The sequence below is a fragment of the Dryobates pubescens genome, chromosome 22, assembly GCF_014839835.1.
Source record: "Dryobates pubescens isolate bDryPub1 chromosome 22, bDryPub1.pri, whole genome shotgun sequence".
NCBI lineage: Eukaryota > Metazoa > Chordata > Aves > Piciformes > Picidae > Dryobates > Dryobates pubescens.
The window spans coordinates 1,881,784-1,899,138 of NC_071633.1; the positions used below are offsets into that span (position 1 = coordinate 1,881,784).

Below are 17,355 nucleotides of genomic sequence, written 5' to 3' on the forward strand. Positions count from 1 at the left end.
AGGCAGCTCTGCAGGCAGCTCCCCAGGCAGCCCTGCAGGCAGCTCCCCAGGCAGCTCCCCAGGCAGCTCCCCAGGCAGCTCTGCAGGCAGCTCTGCAGGCAGCTCCCCAGGCAGCCCTGCAGGCAGCTCCCCAGGCAGCTCCCCAGGCAGCCCTGCAGGCAGCCCTGCAGGCAGCTCTGCAGGCAGCTCCCCAGGCAGCTCCCCAGGCAGCTCTGCAGGCAGCTCCCCAGGCAGCCCTGCAGGCAGCTCCCCAGGCAGCTCTGCAGGCAGCTCCCCAGGCAGCTCCCCAGGCAGCTCTGCAGGCAGCTCCCCAGGCAGCTCCCCAGGCAGCTCCCCAGGCAGCTCTGCAGGCAGCTCTGCAGGCAGCTCCCCAGGCAGCTCCCCAGGCAGCTCTGCAGGCAGCTCCCCAGGCAGCTCCGCAGGCAGCTCCCCAGGCAGCCCTGCAGGCAGCTCCCCAGGCAGCTCTGCAGGCAGCTCCCCAGGCAGCTCCCCAGGCAGCTCTGCAGGCAGCTCTGCAGGCAGCTCCCCTGGCAGCTCCCCAGGCAGCTCCCCAGGCAGCTCTGCAGGCAGCTCCCCAGGCAGCTCCCCAGGCAGCTCCCCAGGCAGCTCTGCAGGCAGCTCCCCTGGCAGCTCCCCAGGCAGCTCTGCAGGCAGCTCCCCAGGCAGCTCTGGCAGGCAGGCTCTGCAGGCAGCTCCCCAGGCAGCTCCCCAGGCAGCTCTGCAGGCAGCTCCCCAGGCAGCCCTAGAGGCAGCTCCCCAGGCAGCTCCAGGCAGCTCTGCAGGCAGCTCTGCAGGCAGCTCCCAGGCAGCTCCGCAGGCAGCTCCGCAGGCAGCTCTGCAGGCAGCTCCCCAGGCAGCTCCCCAGGCAGCTCCCAGGCAGCTCCCCAGGCAGCTCTGCAGGCAGCTCCCAGGCAGCTCTGCAGGCAGCTCTGCAGGCAGCTCCCCAGGCAGCTCTGCAGGCAGCTCTGCAGGCAGCTCCCCAGGCAGCTCCCCAGGCAGCTCCGCAGGCAGCTCCCCAGGCAGCCCTGCAGGCAGCTCCCCAGGCAGCTCTGCAGGCAGCTCCCCTGGCAGCTCCCCAGGCAGCTCTGCAGGCAGCTCTGCAGGCAGCTCCCCAGGCAGCTCCCCAGGCAGCTCTGCAGGCAGCTCCCCAGGCAGCTCCCCAGGCAGCTCTGCAGGCAGCTCCCCAGGCAGCTCCCCAGGCAGCCCTGCAGGCAGCTCCCCAGGCAGCTCTGCAGGCAGCTCGGCAGGCAGCTCTGCAGGCAGCTCCCCAGGCAGCTCTGCAGGCAGCTCCCCAGGCAGCTCCGCAGGCAGCTCCCCAGGCAGCTCTGCAGGCAGCTCCCCAGGCAGCTCTGCAGGCAGCTCCCCAGGCAGCTCCCCAGGCAGCTCCCCAGGCAGCTCCCCAGGCAGCTCTGCAGGCAGCTCCCCAGGCAGCTCTGCAGGCAGCTCCCCAGGCAGCTCCCCAGGCAGCTCCCCAGGCAGCCCTGCAGGCAGCTCCCCAGGCAGCTCTGCAGGCAGCTCCCCAGGCAGCTCTGCAGGCAGCTCCCCAGGCAGCTCCCCAGGCAGCTCTGCAGGCATCTCCCCAGGCAGCTCTGCAGGCAGCTCTGCAGGCAGCTCTGCAGGCAGCTCCCCAGGCAGCTCTGCAGGCAGCTCCCCAGGCAGCTCCGCAGGCAGCTCCCCAGGCAGCTCTGCAGGCAGCCCTGCAGGCAGCTCCCCAGGCAGCTCTGCAGGCAGCTCCCCAGGCAGCCCTGCAGGCAGCTCTGCAGGCAGCTCCCCAGGCAGCTCCCCAGGCAGCTCTGCAGGCAGCTCCCCAGGCAGCTCTGCAGGCAGCTCCCCAGGCAGCTCCCCAGGCAGCTCTGCAGGCATCTCCCCAGGCAGCTCTGCAGGCAGCTCTGCAGGCAGCTCCCCAGGCAGCTCCCCAGGCAGCTCCCCAGGCAGCTCTGCAGGCAGCTCTGCAGGCAGCTCCCCAGGCAGCTCCCCAGACAGCTCCCCAGGCAGCTCTGCAGGCAGCCCTGCAGGCAGCTCCCCAGGCAGCTCTGCAGGCAGCTCCCCAGGCAGCCCTGCAGGCAGCTCCCCAGGCAGCTCCCCAGGCAGCTCTGCAGGCAGCCCTGCAGGCAGCTCCCCAGGCAGCTCTGCAGGCAGCTCCCCAGGCAGCTCTGCAGGCAGCCCTGCAGGCAGCTCCCCAGGCAGCTCCCCAGGCAGCTCCCCAGGCAGCTCTGCAGGCAGCTCCCCAGGCAGCTCCCCAGGCAGCTCTGCAGGCATCTCCCCAGGCAGCTCTGCAGGCAGCTCTGCAGGCATCTCCCCAGGCAGCTCCCCAGGCAGCTCCCCAGGCAGCTCTGCAGGCAGCTCCCCAGGCAGCTCCCCAGGCAGCTCTGGTGTCAGCTCCCCAGGCAGCTCCCCAGGCAGCTCCCCAGGCAGCCCTGCAGGAGGCTCCCTCTGCACCAGCAGCTTATGGCATGGACCTCAGCTCTGACTTGCTTTCCCTCCTTCTCTTCTCCTTCCCCCAGAAAAGTTACTAGGGCTGGACCTGGGAGGAGGAGCTGGGGGCATGGATCCCCCCAGCCACGAGGAGACCTTTGAGGCAGGCTGGGCAGACGACTTGGAGCCAGCTGATGAGGAGGAGAAACGCTTCTGCTCCATGCTGGAGCAGCTGGGAGCAGCCCAGAGGTTTGAGGAGTAAGTTGCCTGGCAGTGCTGCTGCCCTCTCTTGATCTTCAGGGTGCCAGCAGAGCCCAAAGGGGCTGCACTGAGCTCTCTGAAGCCCTGCTTGGGATTTCTTTCCTGCTGTCCTGCCTTTTCATGGGCTTGGTGGCAAGTGCAGGGAGGTCTGGGGGTGCTCCCCACGGTTCCTGACTGCTTTTAGAGCAGAGCTCTTCACAGGGAGCTTCCCAGGCTGGGCTGCATCCCACAGCTGTCAAGTGGCAGAGTTGGTGCCATGGAAGTCCATCTGCAGGCTGCAGGTGGAAAGAAGGATGAGAGGGGGGGAGAAGGAGAGGAGGCTGAGTGTGCTCCCTGTGCCAGAGTGGTGCCTGGCTGCTCAGAGGTGTTCATACAGCCTCAGCTCTGAGGCTCTGTGCTCAAGGAGGCTGCTTGGGACTGGGCTGAGCTTGTAAAGTCCTGCAGCTGGCTCAGGGCAATCCCAGGCACTGATAGAGGCTGGGCAGGGACTGGCTGGAGAGCAGCCCTGAAGGAAAGGCCTTGGGGGTGCTGGGGGAGGAGAAGCTCAGCAGGAGCCAGCAGGGAGCACTTGCAGCCCAGAGAGCCAAGCAGAGCCTGGGCTGCAGCAGCAGAAGTGTGGCCAGCAGGGCTGCCAGTGCCCATTGCCAGAGGTGGAGGGAGAGGATCCTGCCCCTCTGCTCTGGGGTGTCAGGGAGGGACAGGACTGGGGGGGATGGAGCAGAAGTAGAAGTGTGGAGATTGAGATTGGCTGTGAGGAAGAAGTTGTTGCCCAGGAGGGTGGTGAGAGCCTGGCACAGGCTGCCCAGGGAGGTGGTGGAAGCCTCCTGCCTGGAGGTGTTTGCAGCCAGGCTGGAGGTGGCTGTGAGCAACCTGCTGTGGTGTGAGGTGTCCCTGCCCATGGCAGGGGCTTGGAGCTGGCTGAGCCTTGAGCTCCCTTCCAGCCCTGCCAGCTCTGTGACTCCATGATTCTAAGCTCTACTGCAGTGACAGAATAAAGGAAGGGATCTGAAGGAGGAGAAGAAAAGCCTCTGGGAAGCAGAGCTGGAAGGATTCATTCTCCAGGTATTCAGCAGTGGCATCTTTGGGGTCTAAACCAAGCCTGGGAGAGGTGAACATGCAGCAAGCTGCCATAGCCCAGGGCTGGTAGCTGGGGAGGGCTCTGGAGCACAGCCCTGTGAGGAGAGGCTGAGGGAGCTGGTGTGGCTTAGTTCTGTGGCTCTATGGAGAGGCTAAGCTGGGCCAGGGAGGCTCTGCTGAGCCTTGAGACTTGCTGTGAATGTCCTTGCATTGTCCTCCTGGGCCCCAGTAGAGTCTGCTGGCCCCAGTGTCCCCCAGATCTCTTTCAGTGCCTTCCCAAGGGAAGCCTGACCCACATCTGGCTCTTACTGATGTGCCTCTGAAGGGCTGGAGGTGCCCAGCTGCATCTGAGCCATCTTTTACCAGTCCAGCAGTGCAGCCCAGGCAGGGCAGGGCTTGCAGATCACAGAAGCACAGCATGGCAGGGGCTGGAAGGGACCTCTGGGGAGCATCCAGCCCAAGCCCCCTGCCAGAGCAGGGCACCCAGGGCAGGGCTCACAGCAACACAGCCTGGTGGTGTGGGAAAGTCTCCAGGGAAGGAGACTCCACAGCCTCTCTGGGCAGCCTGCTCCAGGCCTCCACAGCCTCACACCAAGGAAGTTTCTCCTCATGCTGAGGTGGAGCCTCCTGGGCTCCACTTTGTGTCCATTGCCTCCTGTCCTGTCCCTGGGCCCCACTGAGCAGAGCCTGGCCCCTTCCTGCCCCCCACCCCTCAGGTATTTACAGACATTGCTCAGCTCCCTCTCAGCCTTCTCCTCTGCAGGCTCTCAGCCCCAGGGCTCTCAGCCTTCCCTCCTCACACAGCTGCTCCAGGCCCTGCAGCATCCTCACAGCCTGCCCTGGACTCTCTCCAGCAGTTCCCTATCCCCCTTGAACTGGGGAGCCCAGCACTGGTCACCATACTCCACATGTGGCCTTAACAGGGCAGAACAGAGGGGGAGGAGAACCTCCCTCTGATGGATGGGAAATATGGGGGGAGAATGCCTGGTTTCAGGTGGAAACCCCCAAAGCACACAGCCAACACACAAGAGCTCCAGCAGCCTCTGAACCAAGCTGTGCAGTGGCTTGGCCTCAGTCCTGGCTAAAGCCTGACCTCAAAACCTCACTTTAGGCTTGAGCTTAGAATCAGAGAATGCTCTGGGCTGGAAGGGAGCTCCAGAGCTCACCCAGCCCAGCCCCTGGATCACAGAATGCTCTGGGCTGGAGGCACCTCCAGAGCTCACCCAGCCCAGCCCCTGGATCACAGAATGCTCTGGGCTGGAAGGGAGCTCCAGAGCTCATCCAGCCCAGCCCCTGGATCACAGAATGCTCTGGGTTGGAAGGGAGCTCCAGAGCTCATCCAGCCCAGCCCCTGGATCACAGAATGCTCTGGGTTGGAGGCACCTCCAGAGCTCACCCAGCCCAGCCCCTGGATCACAGAATGCTCTGGGTTGGGAGGGAGATCCAGAGCTCATCCAGCCCAGCCCCTGGATCACAGAATGCTCTGGGTTGGAGGCACCTCCAGAGCTCACCCAGCCCAGCCCCTGGATCACAGAATGCTCTGGGTTGGAGACACCTCCAGAGCTCACCCAGCCCAGCCCCTGGATCACAGAATGCTCTGGGTTGGAAGGGAGCTCCAGAGCTCACCCAGCCCAGCCCCTGGATCACAGAATGCTCTGGGCTGGAAGGGAGCTCCAGAGCTCATCCAGCCCAGCCCCTGGATCACAGAATGCTCTGGGTTGGAAGGGAGCTCCAGAGCTCATCCAGCCCAGCCCCTGGATCACAGAATGCTCTGGGTTGGAGGCACCTCCAGAGCTCACCCAGCCCAGCCCCTGGATCACAGAATGCTCTGGGTTGGGAGGGAGATCCAGAGCTCATCCAGCCCAGCCCCTGGATCACAGAATGCTCTGGGTTGGAGGCACCTCCAGAGCTCACCCAGCCCAGCCCCTGGATCACAGAATGCTCTGGGTTGGAGACACCTCCAGAGCTCACCCAGCCCAGCCCCTGGATCACAGAATGCTCTGGGTTGGAAGGGAGCTCCAGAGCTCATCCAGCCCAGCCCCTGGATCACAGAATGCTCTGGGTTGGAGACACCTCCAGAGCTCACCCAGCCCAGCCCCTGGATCACAGAATGCTCTGGGCTGGAGACACCTCCAGAGCTCACCCAGCCCAGCCCCTGGATCACAGAATGCTCTGGGCTGGAGACACCTCCAGAGCTCACCCAGCCCAGCCCCTGGATCACAGAATGCTCTGGGTTGGAGACACCTCCAGAGCTCATCCAGCCCAGCCCCTGGATCACAGAATGCTCTGGGTTGGAAGGGAGCTCCAGAGCTCACCCAGCCCAGCCCCTGGATCACAGAATGCTCTGGGCTGGAAGGGAGCTCCAGAGCTCACCCAGCCCAGCCCCTGGATCACAGAATGCTCTGGGCTGGAAGGGAGCTCCAAAGCTCACCCAGCCCAGCCCCTGGATCACATTGCTCAGATCCCTCTCAGCCTTCTCCTCTCCAGGGCTCTCAGCCTTTCCTCCTCACACAGCTTGCTCCAGGCCCTTCAGCATCCTCACAGCCTCCCCTGGACTCTCTCCAGCAGTTCCCCTTGAGCTGGGGAGCCCTGAACTGGACACAGAGCACCAGATGTGGTCTCACTAGGGCAGAGCAGAGGACTGGGGCCAGAAGCTGAGAGTGAAGGAGCTTGCTGCTGGCAGAGCTGCCTCTGTCACCCAGCACCTCTGGCACTGTGATGTGAAGCACTTCCATGCTCCTTGTGGTGCTCTCCATGCTCCTCCTGTCCTGGGAAGCTGGGCTGCCACTCTGAGAGGCCACAGTGACAGGAGGAGAGGAACTGGCCTGCAACTGTGCCAGGGGAGGCTTAGGTTGGAGAGGAGGAGAAATGTCTTTGGTGGCAGAGTGGTCAGGGCCTGGCAGAGGCTGCCCAGGGGGGTGGTGGAGTCCCCATGGCTGGAGGGGTTCCTGTGGCCATGGCCCCTGGGGCCAGGGCTTGGTGGCCATGGTGGTGCTGGGCTGATGGTTGGACTGGATGATCTCAGAGGCCTTTCCCTCCCTCTGCTGTGGGAAGCTTCAGGCCATGAAGTGGAGCTCTGCTCTCCTGTATTTTGTCCTGAGCTCTGACTTGCAGCTCCATGTGGTTGAGTCCTGTGGCTGCCTCAGGAGGGGCCTTGAGCCAGGCCAGCTGCTGTAGAGCAGTGACATGAAACAGAAGCTTTCAGCAGGAATCTGAACTCTCTTCCCTGGTTTTGGCCACGAAGAAGGGAGTTTGGTCATGGGCAGGACCCAAATGGTTCTTCTGTCTGAGCCAGCAAGGTTGGATGAAGTGCCAGTGACTGCTTCAGCTTGGGGTGGCACAGAATCACAGCACCAATGAGGCTGGAAAAGACCTCAGAGATCATCAAGTCCAAGCTGCCACCCAGCACCTCCTGACAGCTCAACCATGGCTCCAAGTGCCACATCCAAGCCCCTCTTGAACACCTCCAGGGATGGGGACTCCACCACCTCCCTGGGCAGCACATCCCCAGGGCCAATCTCTCTTGCTGGGAAGAACTTTCTCCTCCCCTCCAGCCTAAACCTCCCCTGGCACAGCTTGAGACTGTGTCCTCTTGTTCTGCTGCTGGGTGCCTGGGAGAAGAGCCCAACCCCCACCTGGCTCCAACCTCCCTTCAGGGAGTTGCAGAGAGCAAGAAGGTCTCCCCTGAGCCTCCTCTTCTGCAGGCTAAGCAACCCCAGCTCCCTCAGCCTCCCCTCACAGGGCTGTGCTCCAGACCCCTCCCCAGCTACCAGCCCTGGGCTATGGCAGCTTGCTGCATGTTCACCTCTCCCAGGCTTGGTTTAGACCCCAAAGATGCCACTGCTGAATACCTGGAGAATGAATCCTTCCAGCTCTGCTTCCCAGAGGCTTTTCTTCTCCTCCTTCAGATCCCTTCCTTTATTCTGTCACTGCAGTAGAGCTTAGAATCATGGAGTCACAGAGCTGGCAGGGCTGGAAGGGAGCTCGAGGCTCAGCCAGCTCCAAGCCCCTGCCATGGGCAGGGACACCTCACACCACAGCAGGTTGCTCACAGCCACCTCCAGCCTGGCTGCAAACACCTCCAGGCAGGAGGCTTCCACCACCTCCCTGGGCAGCCTGTGCCAGGCTCTCACCACCCTCCTGGGCAACAACTTCTTCCTCACAGCCAATCTCAATCTCCCCACTTCTGGTTCTGCTCCATCCCCCTCAGTCCTGTCCCTCCCTGACACCCCAGAGCAGAGGGGCAGGATCCTCTCCCTCCACCTCTGGCAATGGGCACTGGCAGCTCAGCTCAGCTGCCCTTGGCCTTCTGGGCTGCCAGTGCCCATTGCTGCCTTTCTGTCCCAGGCCTGATTCCTGCCCCCCTCAGAGGTGTCCCAGACCCCTATCCCTCCCTGACCCCCTCCAAAGTCCCTCCCCAGCTCTCTTGCAGCCCCCTGCAGCTCCTGGAAGGCCACCAGAAGGTCTCCTGGGAGCCTTCTCTTCTCCAGCCTGCACAACCCCAACTCTCTCAGGCTGTCTCCAGAGCAGAGCAGCTCCAGCCCTCTGCTCCTCCTCCTGGCCCTGCTCTGGACACCTTCCAGCCCCTCCAGAGCCTTCCTGGCACAGAGGCTGCAGAGCTGGCCCCAGAGCTGCAGCTGTGGTCTCAGCAGAGTGGAGCAGAGGGGCAGAATCCCCTCCCTGGCCCTGCTGGCCACACTTCTGCTGCTGCAGCCCAGGCTCTGCTTGGCTCTGGGCTTCCCTGCTCCACGTGCAGGCTCCATGGCTGTGCCTCTCTTCGCTGTGATGCTGGGATGGCTGTGGTGACAGGAGAAGGCCAGTATGTGTCTCCTGGGTGCCCTTTGGAGCTGGGCTGCCCCCCCCCGGGGTGGCAGGGCTGATGCTGTGCCCTGGGTGCTGGCTGCAGGCCGCAGGAGCTGCGGGAGCTGTGGGCTCGGCTGCGCAGGGAGCGCCCGGAGCTGCTGGCCGGCTTTGAGGAGTTCCTGGGGCGTGTGGCCTCCTACATCCAGGAGGTGAACCGTGAGAGGGAGACGATGGAACAGGCCTTGAAGAGGTATGGACAGCACCACTGGGCCCTTTGCAGCCAGCTGCTGAGCTGCTGGCTCAAGAAGCGCTGCTGAGATGCTGGCTCCAGGGCAGGGAGGTGCAGGACGCAGGCTGCTCGCCAGCGCTGGCTGCAGCTGTCCCTGCTGCCTGCTGCAGCCTGGCACTGCAGGGCCTCTAAGGGCCCCTTCTAACCCAACCCAGGCTGGGATTCCATGAGGGAATGGAATGGAATGGAAAGGAAAGGAATGGAATAGGATAGGATAGGATAGGATAGGATAGGATAGGATAGGATAGGATAGGATAGGATAGGATAGGGTAGGATAGGATAGGGTAGGATAGGGTAGGACAGGATAGGATAGGGTAGGATAGGATAGGATAGGATAGGGTAGGATAGGATAGGGTAGGATAGGGTAGGACAGGATAGGATAGGGTAGGATAGGATAGGATAGGATAGGATAGGATAGGATAGGATAGGATAGGATAGGATAGGATAGGATAGGATAGGATAGAAAGAGTGGAGTGGAATGGAATGGAAAGGAATGGAATGGAAAGGAAAGGAATGGAGTAGGATAGGATAGGATAGGATAGGATAGGATAGGATAGGATAGGATAGGATAGAGTGGAGTGGGATGGAATGGAATGGAATGGAATGGAATGGAATGGAATGGAAAGGAAAGGAAAGAAATGGAATAGAATGGAATAGGATAGGATAGGATAGGATAGGATAGGATAGGATAGGATAGGATAGGTTAGGATAGGATAGAAAGAGTGGAATGGAATGTGATGGGATGGAATGGAATGGAATGGAATGGAATGGAATGGAATAGAATAGAATAGAATAGAATGGAATGGAATAGAATAGAATAGAATAGAATAGAATTAACCAGGTTGGAAGAGACCTTTGAGATCATCCAGTCCAACCTCTCCCTCAGCACCATCTGATCAACTCAACCATGGCACCAAGTGCCTCATCCAGGCTCTGCCTAAACACCTCCAGGGATGGGGACTCCACCACCTCCCTGGGCAGCACATTCCCAGGGCCAATCTCTCTTGCTGGGAAGAATTTCTTCCTCACCTCCAGCCTAAACCTCCCCCTGGCACAGCTGGAGACTGTGTCCTCTTGTTCTGCTGCTGGCTGCCTGGGAGAAGAGCCCAACCCCCACCTGGCTACAACCTCCCTTCAGGGAGTTGCAGAGAGCAATGAGGTCTCCCCTGAGCCTCCTCTTCTGCAGGCTAAGCAACCCCAGCTCCCTCAGCCTCTCCTCCCAGGGCTGTGCTCCAGACCCCTCCCCAGCTTTGTTGCCCTTCTCTGGACACCTTCAAGTCTCTCAATGTCCTTCTGAAACTGAGGGGCCCAGAACTGGACACAGGACTCAAGGTGTGGCCTCAGCAGTGCTGAGCACAGGGCACAATGACCTCCCTGCTCCTGCTGGCCACACTGTTCCTGATGCAGCTGGCTCAAGATGCTGGCTCAAGAGCATGAAGGTGCAGGATGCAGGTTGCAGCTGTCCCTGCTGGCTGCTGCAGGCTTGGACTGGATGACCACTAAAGGTCCCTTCTAACCCAACCCACTCTATGATTCCATGAGCTTGCTCTGATCACCTTGGGCTTGGTTTGAATCCCACCCAATGCCACCCAGCTGTTACTGCAATCTGTTTTCCCCCTGCTCTCCCATTTCCCAGAGGAGAAGGCTCCAGGGGCACCTCAGAGCTGCTGCCAGGAGCTGAAGGGATCCTGCAGGAAGGCTGCAGAGAGACTTTGGCTGAGGGGGTCTGGAGCCAGGCCCAGGGGGAATGGTTTGGAGCTGAGGCAGAGCAGGGTTAGAGTGGAGCTGAGGCAGAAGTTGTTCAGTGTGAGGCTGGGGAGGCTCTGGTACAGGCTGCCTAGGGAGGCTGTGGCTGCCTCCTGCCTGGGGGTGCTGAAGGCCAGGCTGGATGAGGCCCTGAGCAGCCTGTGCTGGTGGGAGGTGTCCCTGCCCATGGCAGGGGGTTGGAGCTGATGACCTCTGAGCTCCTTTCCAACTTGAGTCATTCTGTGAGGCCCCCCCTGGGCTCTCTCCCTCTCTCCTGCCCCCTCTGCCCCCTGCCTGCTGCAGGAAGGAGTCCGACCACGACCGGGAAGTCAGATGCCTTTATGAAGAGATGGAGCAACAGATCAAAGCAGAAAGGGAGAGGCTGATCTGCCAGGTACCTCCTCTCTCTGGCCTGAAGTCAAGCTTGCCCTGGTGGGGGCTCCTCTGGCCAGGAGCAGCTCCTCCTGTGCTGGGTGTTGCAGGCCCAGCTGTGTGTCTTCCCTGCAGGAGGCACTGAGGCAGGAGAGGAGCAACCTGCTCCAGAAGGAGCTGCACAGCAAAGAGCAGGAGCTGGAGAAAATCCTCTACCACCAGAAGAAGGTAAGAGGACCCAAAGCCTTCCTGCAGCAGCATGGCCCTGCCTGCTGGCTCCCTCCTGAGGGCTTTCCTGGCTGAGAGTGGTTTCCAGCTGCTGGGGCTTGCTCCTGGCTTACCTGGTACCATCTAAGCCAGATCCCTGCTGGCTCTGAAGGTGCTGAGGTGCTTTGCCCAGGAGCTGTCCTCAGCTGTGAGGCCTTCATGGGAATCTTGGTTAACATCTTTGGTGGTGACATAGACAGTGGCATGGAGCAGGGTTGCTGATGACACCAAGCTGTGTGGTGCTGCTGAGAGGCTGGAGGGAAGGGATCCATCCAGAGGCACCTGGAGAGGCTGGAGGGAAGGATCCATCCAGAGGGACCTGGAGAGGCCGGAGGGAAGGGATCCAACCAGAGGGACCTGGAGAGGCTGGAGGGAAGGATCCATCCAGAGGGACCTGGGCAGGCTGGAGGGAAGGATCCATCCAGAGGGCCCTGGAGAGGCCGGAGGGAAGGATCCATCCAGAGGGACCTGGACAGGGTGGAGGGAAGGATCCATCCAGAGGGACCTGGAGAGGCTGGAGGGAAGGGATCCATCCAGAGGGACCTGGAGAGGCTGGAGGGAAGGATCCATCCAGAGAGACCTGGACAGGGTGGAGGGAAGAGATCCATCCAGAGGGACCAGGGCAGGCTGGGGGGAAGGGATCCATCCAGAGGGACCTGGGCAGGGTGGAGGGAAGGATCCATCCAGAGGACCTGGAGAGGCTGGAGGGAAGGATCCATCCTGAGGGACCTGGGCAGGCTGGAGGGTAGGATCCATCCAGAGGGACCTGGAGAGGCTGGAGGGAAGGGATCCATCCAAAGAGACCTGGACAGCTGCCCTCCCCTTCCCTTCCCTTCCCTTCCCTTCCCTTCCCTTCCCTTCCCTTCCCTTCCCTTCCCTTCCCTTCCCTTCCCTTCCCTTCCCTTCCCTTCCCTTCCCTTCCCTTCCCTTCCCTTCCCTTCCCTTCCCTTCCCTTCCCTTCCCTTCCCTTCCCTTCCCTTCCCTTCCCTTCCCTTCCCTTCCCTTCCCTTCCCTTCCCTTCCCTTCCCTTCCCTTCCCTTCCCTTCCCTTCCCTTCCCTTCCCTTCCCTTCCCTTCCCTTCCCTTCCCTTCCCTTCCCTTCCCTGTCAGAGGCATGGCAGCAGCACAAAGCCTTCTTCTCTGTGTTTAACCCTCCTCCTCCTCCTGCTGTCCCTCTGCAGCTGGAACATCAGCTCCAGTCCTTGAACTCGGAGCAGCTGGAGACCCGGGTGCAGAACAAGAGGCTGCAGCACCTCAACCAGAGCCTGCTGGAGGAGCTGGAGAAGAGCAAATGGGAGCTGGAGGCTGTGAAGGGGCAGCTCCAGAAGCTCCAGAAAGAGGCTCAGGTTGAGCAAGAGCAGAAGGACAGGTGGGGAATGGGCAGGGGAGGGGGTGTCAGGGCAGGGGAGGGGGAGTCAGGGCAGGGGAGGGGATGTGAGGGCAGGGGAGCCAGCAGTGAGCACTTGCAGCCCAGAGAGCCAAGCAGAGCCTGGGCTGCAGCCAGAGAAGTGTGGCCAGCAGGGCCAGGGAGGGGATTCTGCCCCTCTGCTCCACTCTGCTGAGACCACAGCTGCAGCTCTGGGGCCAGCTCTGGAGCCTCTGTGCCAGGAAGGCTCTGGAGGGGCTGCAAGGTGTCCAGAGCAGGGCCAGGAGGAGGAGCAGAGGGCTGGAGCTGCTCTGCTCTGCAGACAGCCTGAGAGAGTTGGGGTTGTGCAGGCTGGAGAGGAGAAGGCTCCCAGGAGACCTTCTGGTGGCCTTCCAGGAGCTGCAGGGGGCTGCAAGCAAGCTGGGGAGGGACTTTGGAGGGGGTCAGGGAGGGATAGGACTGGGGGGGATGGAGCAGAACTAGAAGTGGGGAGACTGAGATTGGCTGTGAGGAAGAAGTTGTTGCCCAGGAGGGTGGTGAGAGCCTGGCACAGGCTGCCCAGGGAGGTGGTGGCAGCCTCCTGCCTGGAGGTGTTTGCAGCCAGGCTGGAGGTGGCTGTGAGCAACCTGCTGTGGTGTGAGGTGTCCCTGCCCATGGCAGGGGGTTGGGGCTGGCTGTGCCTTGATGTCCCTTCCAGCCCTGCCAGTTCTGTGATGCTGTGATCTCTGCATCTCCTCTCCCATTCACCTCCCTGCCCTTCCCAACCCCCTTTTCCCCAGGGATGTGTTTCGAGTCTCCAGGAACATGCAGAAGGAGAAGCAGAGCCTGCTCCGGCAGCTGGAGCTGCTCAGGTGAGAGCAGGGCTGGCAGGGCAGGGCCTGGCTGGCTGGGTGAGGAGCTGGGGGGCTGGGGTCTGCCCCAGGGTCAGAGCTGTGCAGTCTGGGCAGCTCCAGCACAGACAGGATCTGGGATTTCCCCACCTGGTGGATTTGGTCTTTCCTGTTGGCTAAAGGCAACCTCCTGAAGCTCACCAAGGCCAAGGGCAAGGTCCTGCAGCTGGGGCAGGGCAATCCCAGCACAGATCCAGGCTGGGGGAGGAGTGGCTGAGAGCAGCCTGCAGGAGAAGGCCTTGGGGGTGCCAAAGTGCCCAGGAGCCAGCACTGGGCCCTGGCAGCCCAGAGCCAGCTGAGTGCTGAGCTGCAGCCAGAGCAGGGAGAGAGCAGCACAGGGAGGGGATTCTGCCCCTCTGCTCTGCTCTGCTCAGCCCCCACCTGCAGCACTGCCTCCAGCTCTGGGGCCCCCAGCACAAGGAGGACCTGGAGCTGCTGGAAAGGCTCCAGAGGAGGCCACCAAGAGGAGCAGAGGCTGCAGAACCTCCCCTGTGGGGCCAGGCTGGGAGAGCTGGGGCTGTGCAGCCTGCAGAAGAGAAGGCTGCAGGGAGACCTCAGAGCAGCCTTGCAGTGCCTGAAGGGCTCCAGGAGAGCTGGGGAGGGACTCTGGCCAAGGGCTGGGAGTGCCAGGCTGAGGGACAATGGCTTTGAGCTGGGAGAGAGGAGACTGAGAGTGGAGAGGAGGAAGAAATTACTGAGAGTGAGGCTGGGGAGACTCTGGCACAGGCTGCCCAGGGAGGCTGTGGCTGCCTCCTGCCTGGAGGTGTTCAGGGCCAGGCTGGATGAGGCCCTGAGCAGCCTGTGCTGGTGGGAGGTGTCCCTGCCCATGGCAGGGGCTGGAGCTGGCTGTGCTCTGAGCTCCCTTCCACCCTGAGCCATTCTGGAATCTCTGAACCCTGTGGTGCCAACCTCCTGCTCCCCTGGCAGTCCACACCTGGCTGGCAATGAACATCCCCAGCTGTGTCCCAGGCTCCTTTCCTGTCCCAGTGCTGGTTGCAGCCTGGAGAAGAGAAGGCTCAGGGCAGACCTTATTGGTCTCTACAGCTACAAGAAGGGAGGTTGGAGCCAGGTGGGGGTTGGGCTCTTCTCCCAGGCAACCAGAACCAGAACAAGAGGACAGAGTCTCAAGCTGTGCCAGGGGAGGTTCAGTGTGGATGTGAGGAAGAAATTCTTCCCAGCAAGAGAGATTGGCCCTGGGGATGTGCTGCCCAGGGAGGTGGTGGAGTCCCCATCCCTGGAGGTATTCAGGAGGGGATTGGATGTGGCACTTGGAGCCATGGTTGAGTTGATCAGATGGTGCTGGGTGCTGGGTTGGGCTGGGTGCTCTGCAGGCTCTCTGCAGCCTGTGTGCTGTCCCTGCTGGCTGCTGGGTTGGGCTGGATGCTCTGCAGGGTCCCTGCTGGGTGCTGCCTGGGCCGGGTGCTCTGCAGGGTCCCTGCAGGCTGTGTGCTGTCCCTGCTGGGTGCTGCCTGGGCTGGGTGCTCTGCAGGGTCCCTGCTGGGTGCTGCCTGGGCTGGGTGCCCTGCAGGGTCCCTGCTGGGTGCTGCCTGGGCCGGGTGCTCTGCAGGGTCCCTGCTGGGTGCTGCCTGGGCTGGATGCCCTGCAGGGTCCCTGCTGGGTGCTGCCTGGGCCGGGTGCTCTGCAGGGTCCCTGCTGGGTGCTGCCTGGGCTGGGTGCTCTGCAGGGTCCCTGCTGGGTGCTGCCTGGGCTGGGTGCTCTGCAGGGTCCCTGCTGGGTGCTGCCTGGGCCGGGTGCCCTGCAGGGTCCCTGCTGGGTACTGCCTGGGCCGGGTGCCCTGCAGGGTCCCTGCTGGGTGCTGCCTGGGCCGGGTGCTCTGCAGGGTCCCTGCTGGGTGCTGCCTGGGCTGGGTGCTCTGCAGGGTCCCTGCTGGGTGCTGCCTGGGCTGGGTGCTCTGCAGGGTCCCTGCTGGGTGCTGCCTGGGCCGGGTGCTCTGCAGGGTCCCTGCAGGCTGTGTGCTGTCCCTGCTGGGTGCTGCCTGGGCCGGGTGCCCTGCAGGGTCCCTGCTGGGTGCTGCCTGGGCTGGGTGCCCTGCAGGGTCCCTGCTGGGTGCTGCCTGGGCTGGGTGCCCTGCAGGGTCCCTGCTGGGTGCTGCCTGGGCTGGGTGCCCTGCAGGGTCCCTGCTGGGTGCTGCCTGGGCCGGGTGCCCTGCAGGGTCCCTGCTGGGTGCTGCCTGGGCTGGGTGCTCTGCAGGGTCCCTGCTGGGTGCTGCCTGGGCTGGGTGCCCTGCAGGGTCCCTGCAGGCTCTGTGCTGTCCCTGCTGGGTGCTGCCTGGGCTGGGTGCTCTGCAGGGTCCCTGCTGGGTGCTGCCTGGGCTGGGTGCTCTGCAGGGTCCCTGCTGGGTGCTGCCTGGGCTGGGTGCTCTGCAGGGTCCCTGCTGGGTGCTGCCTGGGCCGGGTGCCCTGCAGGGTCCCTGCTGGGTACTGCCTGGGCCGGGTGCCCTGCAGGGTCCCTGCTGGGTGCTGCCTGGGCCGGGTGCTCTGCAGGGTCCCTGCTGGGTGCTGCCTGGGCTGGGTGCTCTGCAGGGTCCCTGCTGGGTGCTGCCTGGGCTGGGTGCTCTGCAGGGTCCCTGCTGGGTGCTGCCTGGGCCGGGTGCTCTGCAGGGTCCCTGCAGGCTGTGTGCTGTCCCTGCTGGGTGCTGCCTGGGCCGGGTGCCCTGCAGGGTCCCTGCTGGGTGCTGCTTGGGCTGGGTGCTCTGCAGGGTCCCTGCTGGGTGCTGCCTGGGCCGGGTGCCCTGCAGGGTCCCTGCTGGGTGCTGCCTGGGCTGGGTGCCCTGCAGGGTCCCTGCTGGGTGCTGCCTGGGCTGGGTGCTCTGCAGGGTCCCTGCAGGCTGTGTGCTGTCCCTGCTGGGTGCTGCCTGGGCTGGATGCCCTGCAGGGTCCCTGCTGGGTGCTGCCTGGGCTGGATGCCCTGCAGGGTCCCTGCTGGGTGCTGCCTTGGCCGGGTGCCCTGCAGGGTCCCTGCAGGCTCTGTGCTGTCCCTGCTGGGTGCTGCCTGGGCCGGGTGCTCTGCAGGGTCCCTGCTGGGTGCTGCCTGGGCCGGGTGCCCTGCAGGGTCCCTGCTGGGTGCTGCCTGGGCCGGATGCCCTGCAGGGTCCCTGCTGGGTGCTGCCTGGGCCGGATGCCCTGCAGGGTCCCTGCTGGTTGCTGCCTGGGCTGGGTGCTCTGCAGGGTCCCTGCTGGTTGCTGCCTGGGCTGGGTGCTCTGCAGGGTCCCTGCTGGGTGCTGCCTGGGCCGGGTGCTCTGCAGGGTCCCTGCAGGCTGTGTGCTGTCCCTGCTGGGTGCTGCCTGGGCCGGGTGCCCTGCAGGGTCCCTGCAGGCTGTGTGCTGTCCCTGCTGGGTGCTGCCTGGGCCGGGTGCTCTGCAGGGTCCCTGCAGGCTGTGTGCTGTCCCTGCTGGGTGCTGCCTGGGCCGGGTGCCCTGCAGGGTCCCTGCAGGCTCTGTGCTGTCCCTGCTGAGTGCTGCTGTGCTGTGTGCTGCAGGGAGCTGAACAGGAGGCTCCGGGACGATCGCGACGCCGCCGAGGCCCCCGCGCTGCCGAGGGTGAGACAGAGCCTCCTCGCTGCCAGCCTCCCTCCTGCCGCCTGCCGCTGCTGCTGCCACCGCCCTGGGGCGCTCCACTCCCACGGGGGACAGTGACCTGAGCTGGGCAGCCCTGCCGGGGTGCTCGCACCGACTCTGCAGCCCCTCTCTGCCCCTGCTGCAGGGGAGCTCCGCCGGCTGCCCCTGCCGGCCGCCTGGGTCTGACCCCTGCTGCCTTGTGACTGTCCCCAGCCCCCTGCAGGGCTGCTGTGCCCTCGGGGGCTTGGGCTGTGCTGGGGGGGAGCCGAGCTGGATGCATCCCTGCGGCTGG

At 63.5% G+C, this 17,355-nt stretch overlaps 1 protein-coding gene across 1 annotated transcript in view; it reads left to right on the forward strand.

The window, feature by feature from the left end:
• CRACR2B (calcium release activated channel regulator 2B) overlaps positions 1-17,141 on the forward strand; it is a 75,700-nt gene extending 58,559 nt beyond the window's left edge. The window contains exons 5-11 of the mRNA XM_054172002.1: positions 2,505-2,673; positions 8,660-8,806; positions 10,895-10,985; positions 11,099-11,191; positions 12,411-12,598; positions 13,375-13,446; positions 16,985-17,141. Coding sequence (XP_054027977.1) covers positions 2,505-2,673; positions 8,660-8,806; positions 10,895-10,985; positions 11,099-11,191; positions 12,411-12,598; positions 13,375-13,446; positions 16,985-17,141 — 917 coding nt within the window. The remainder of the gene's footprint in view (positions 1-2,504; positions 2,674-8,659; positions 8,807-10,894; positions 10,986-11,098; positions 11,192-12,410; positions 12,599-13,374; positions 13,447-16,984) is intronic.
• The last annotated feature ends 214 nt before the right edge of the window (positions 17,142-17,355 follow it).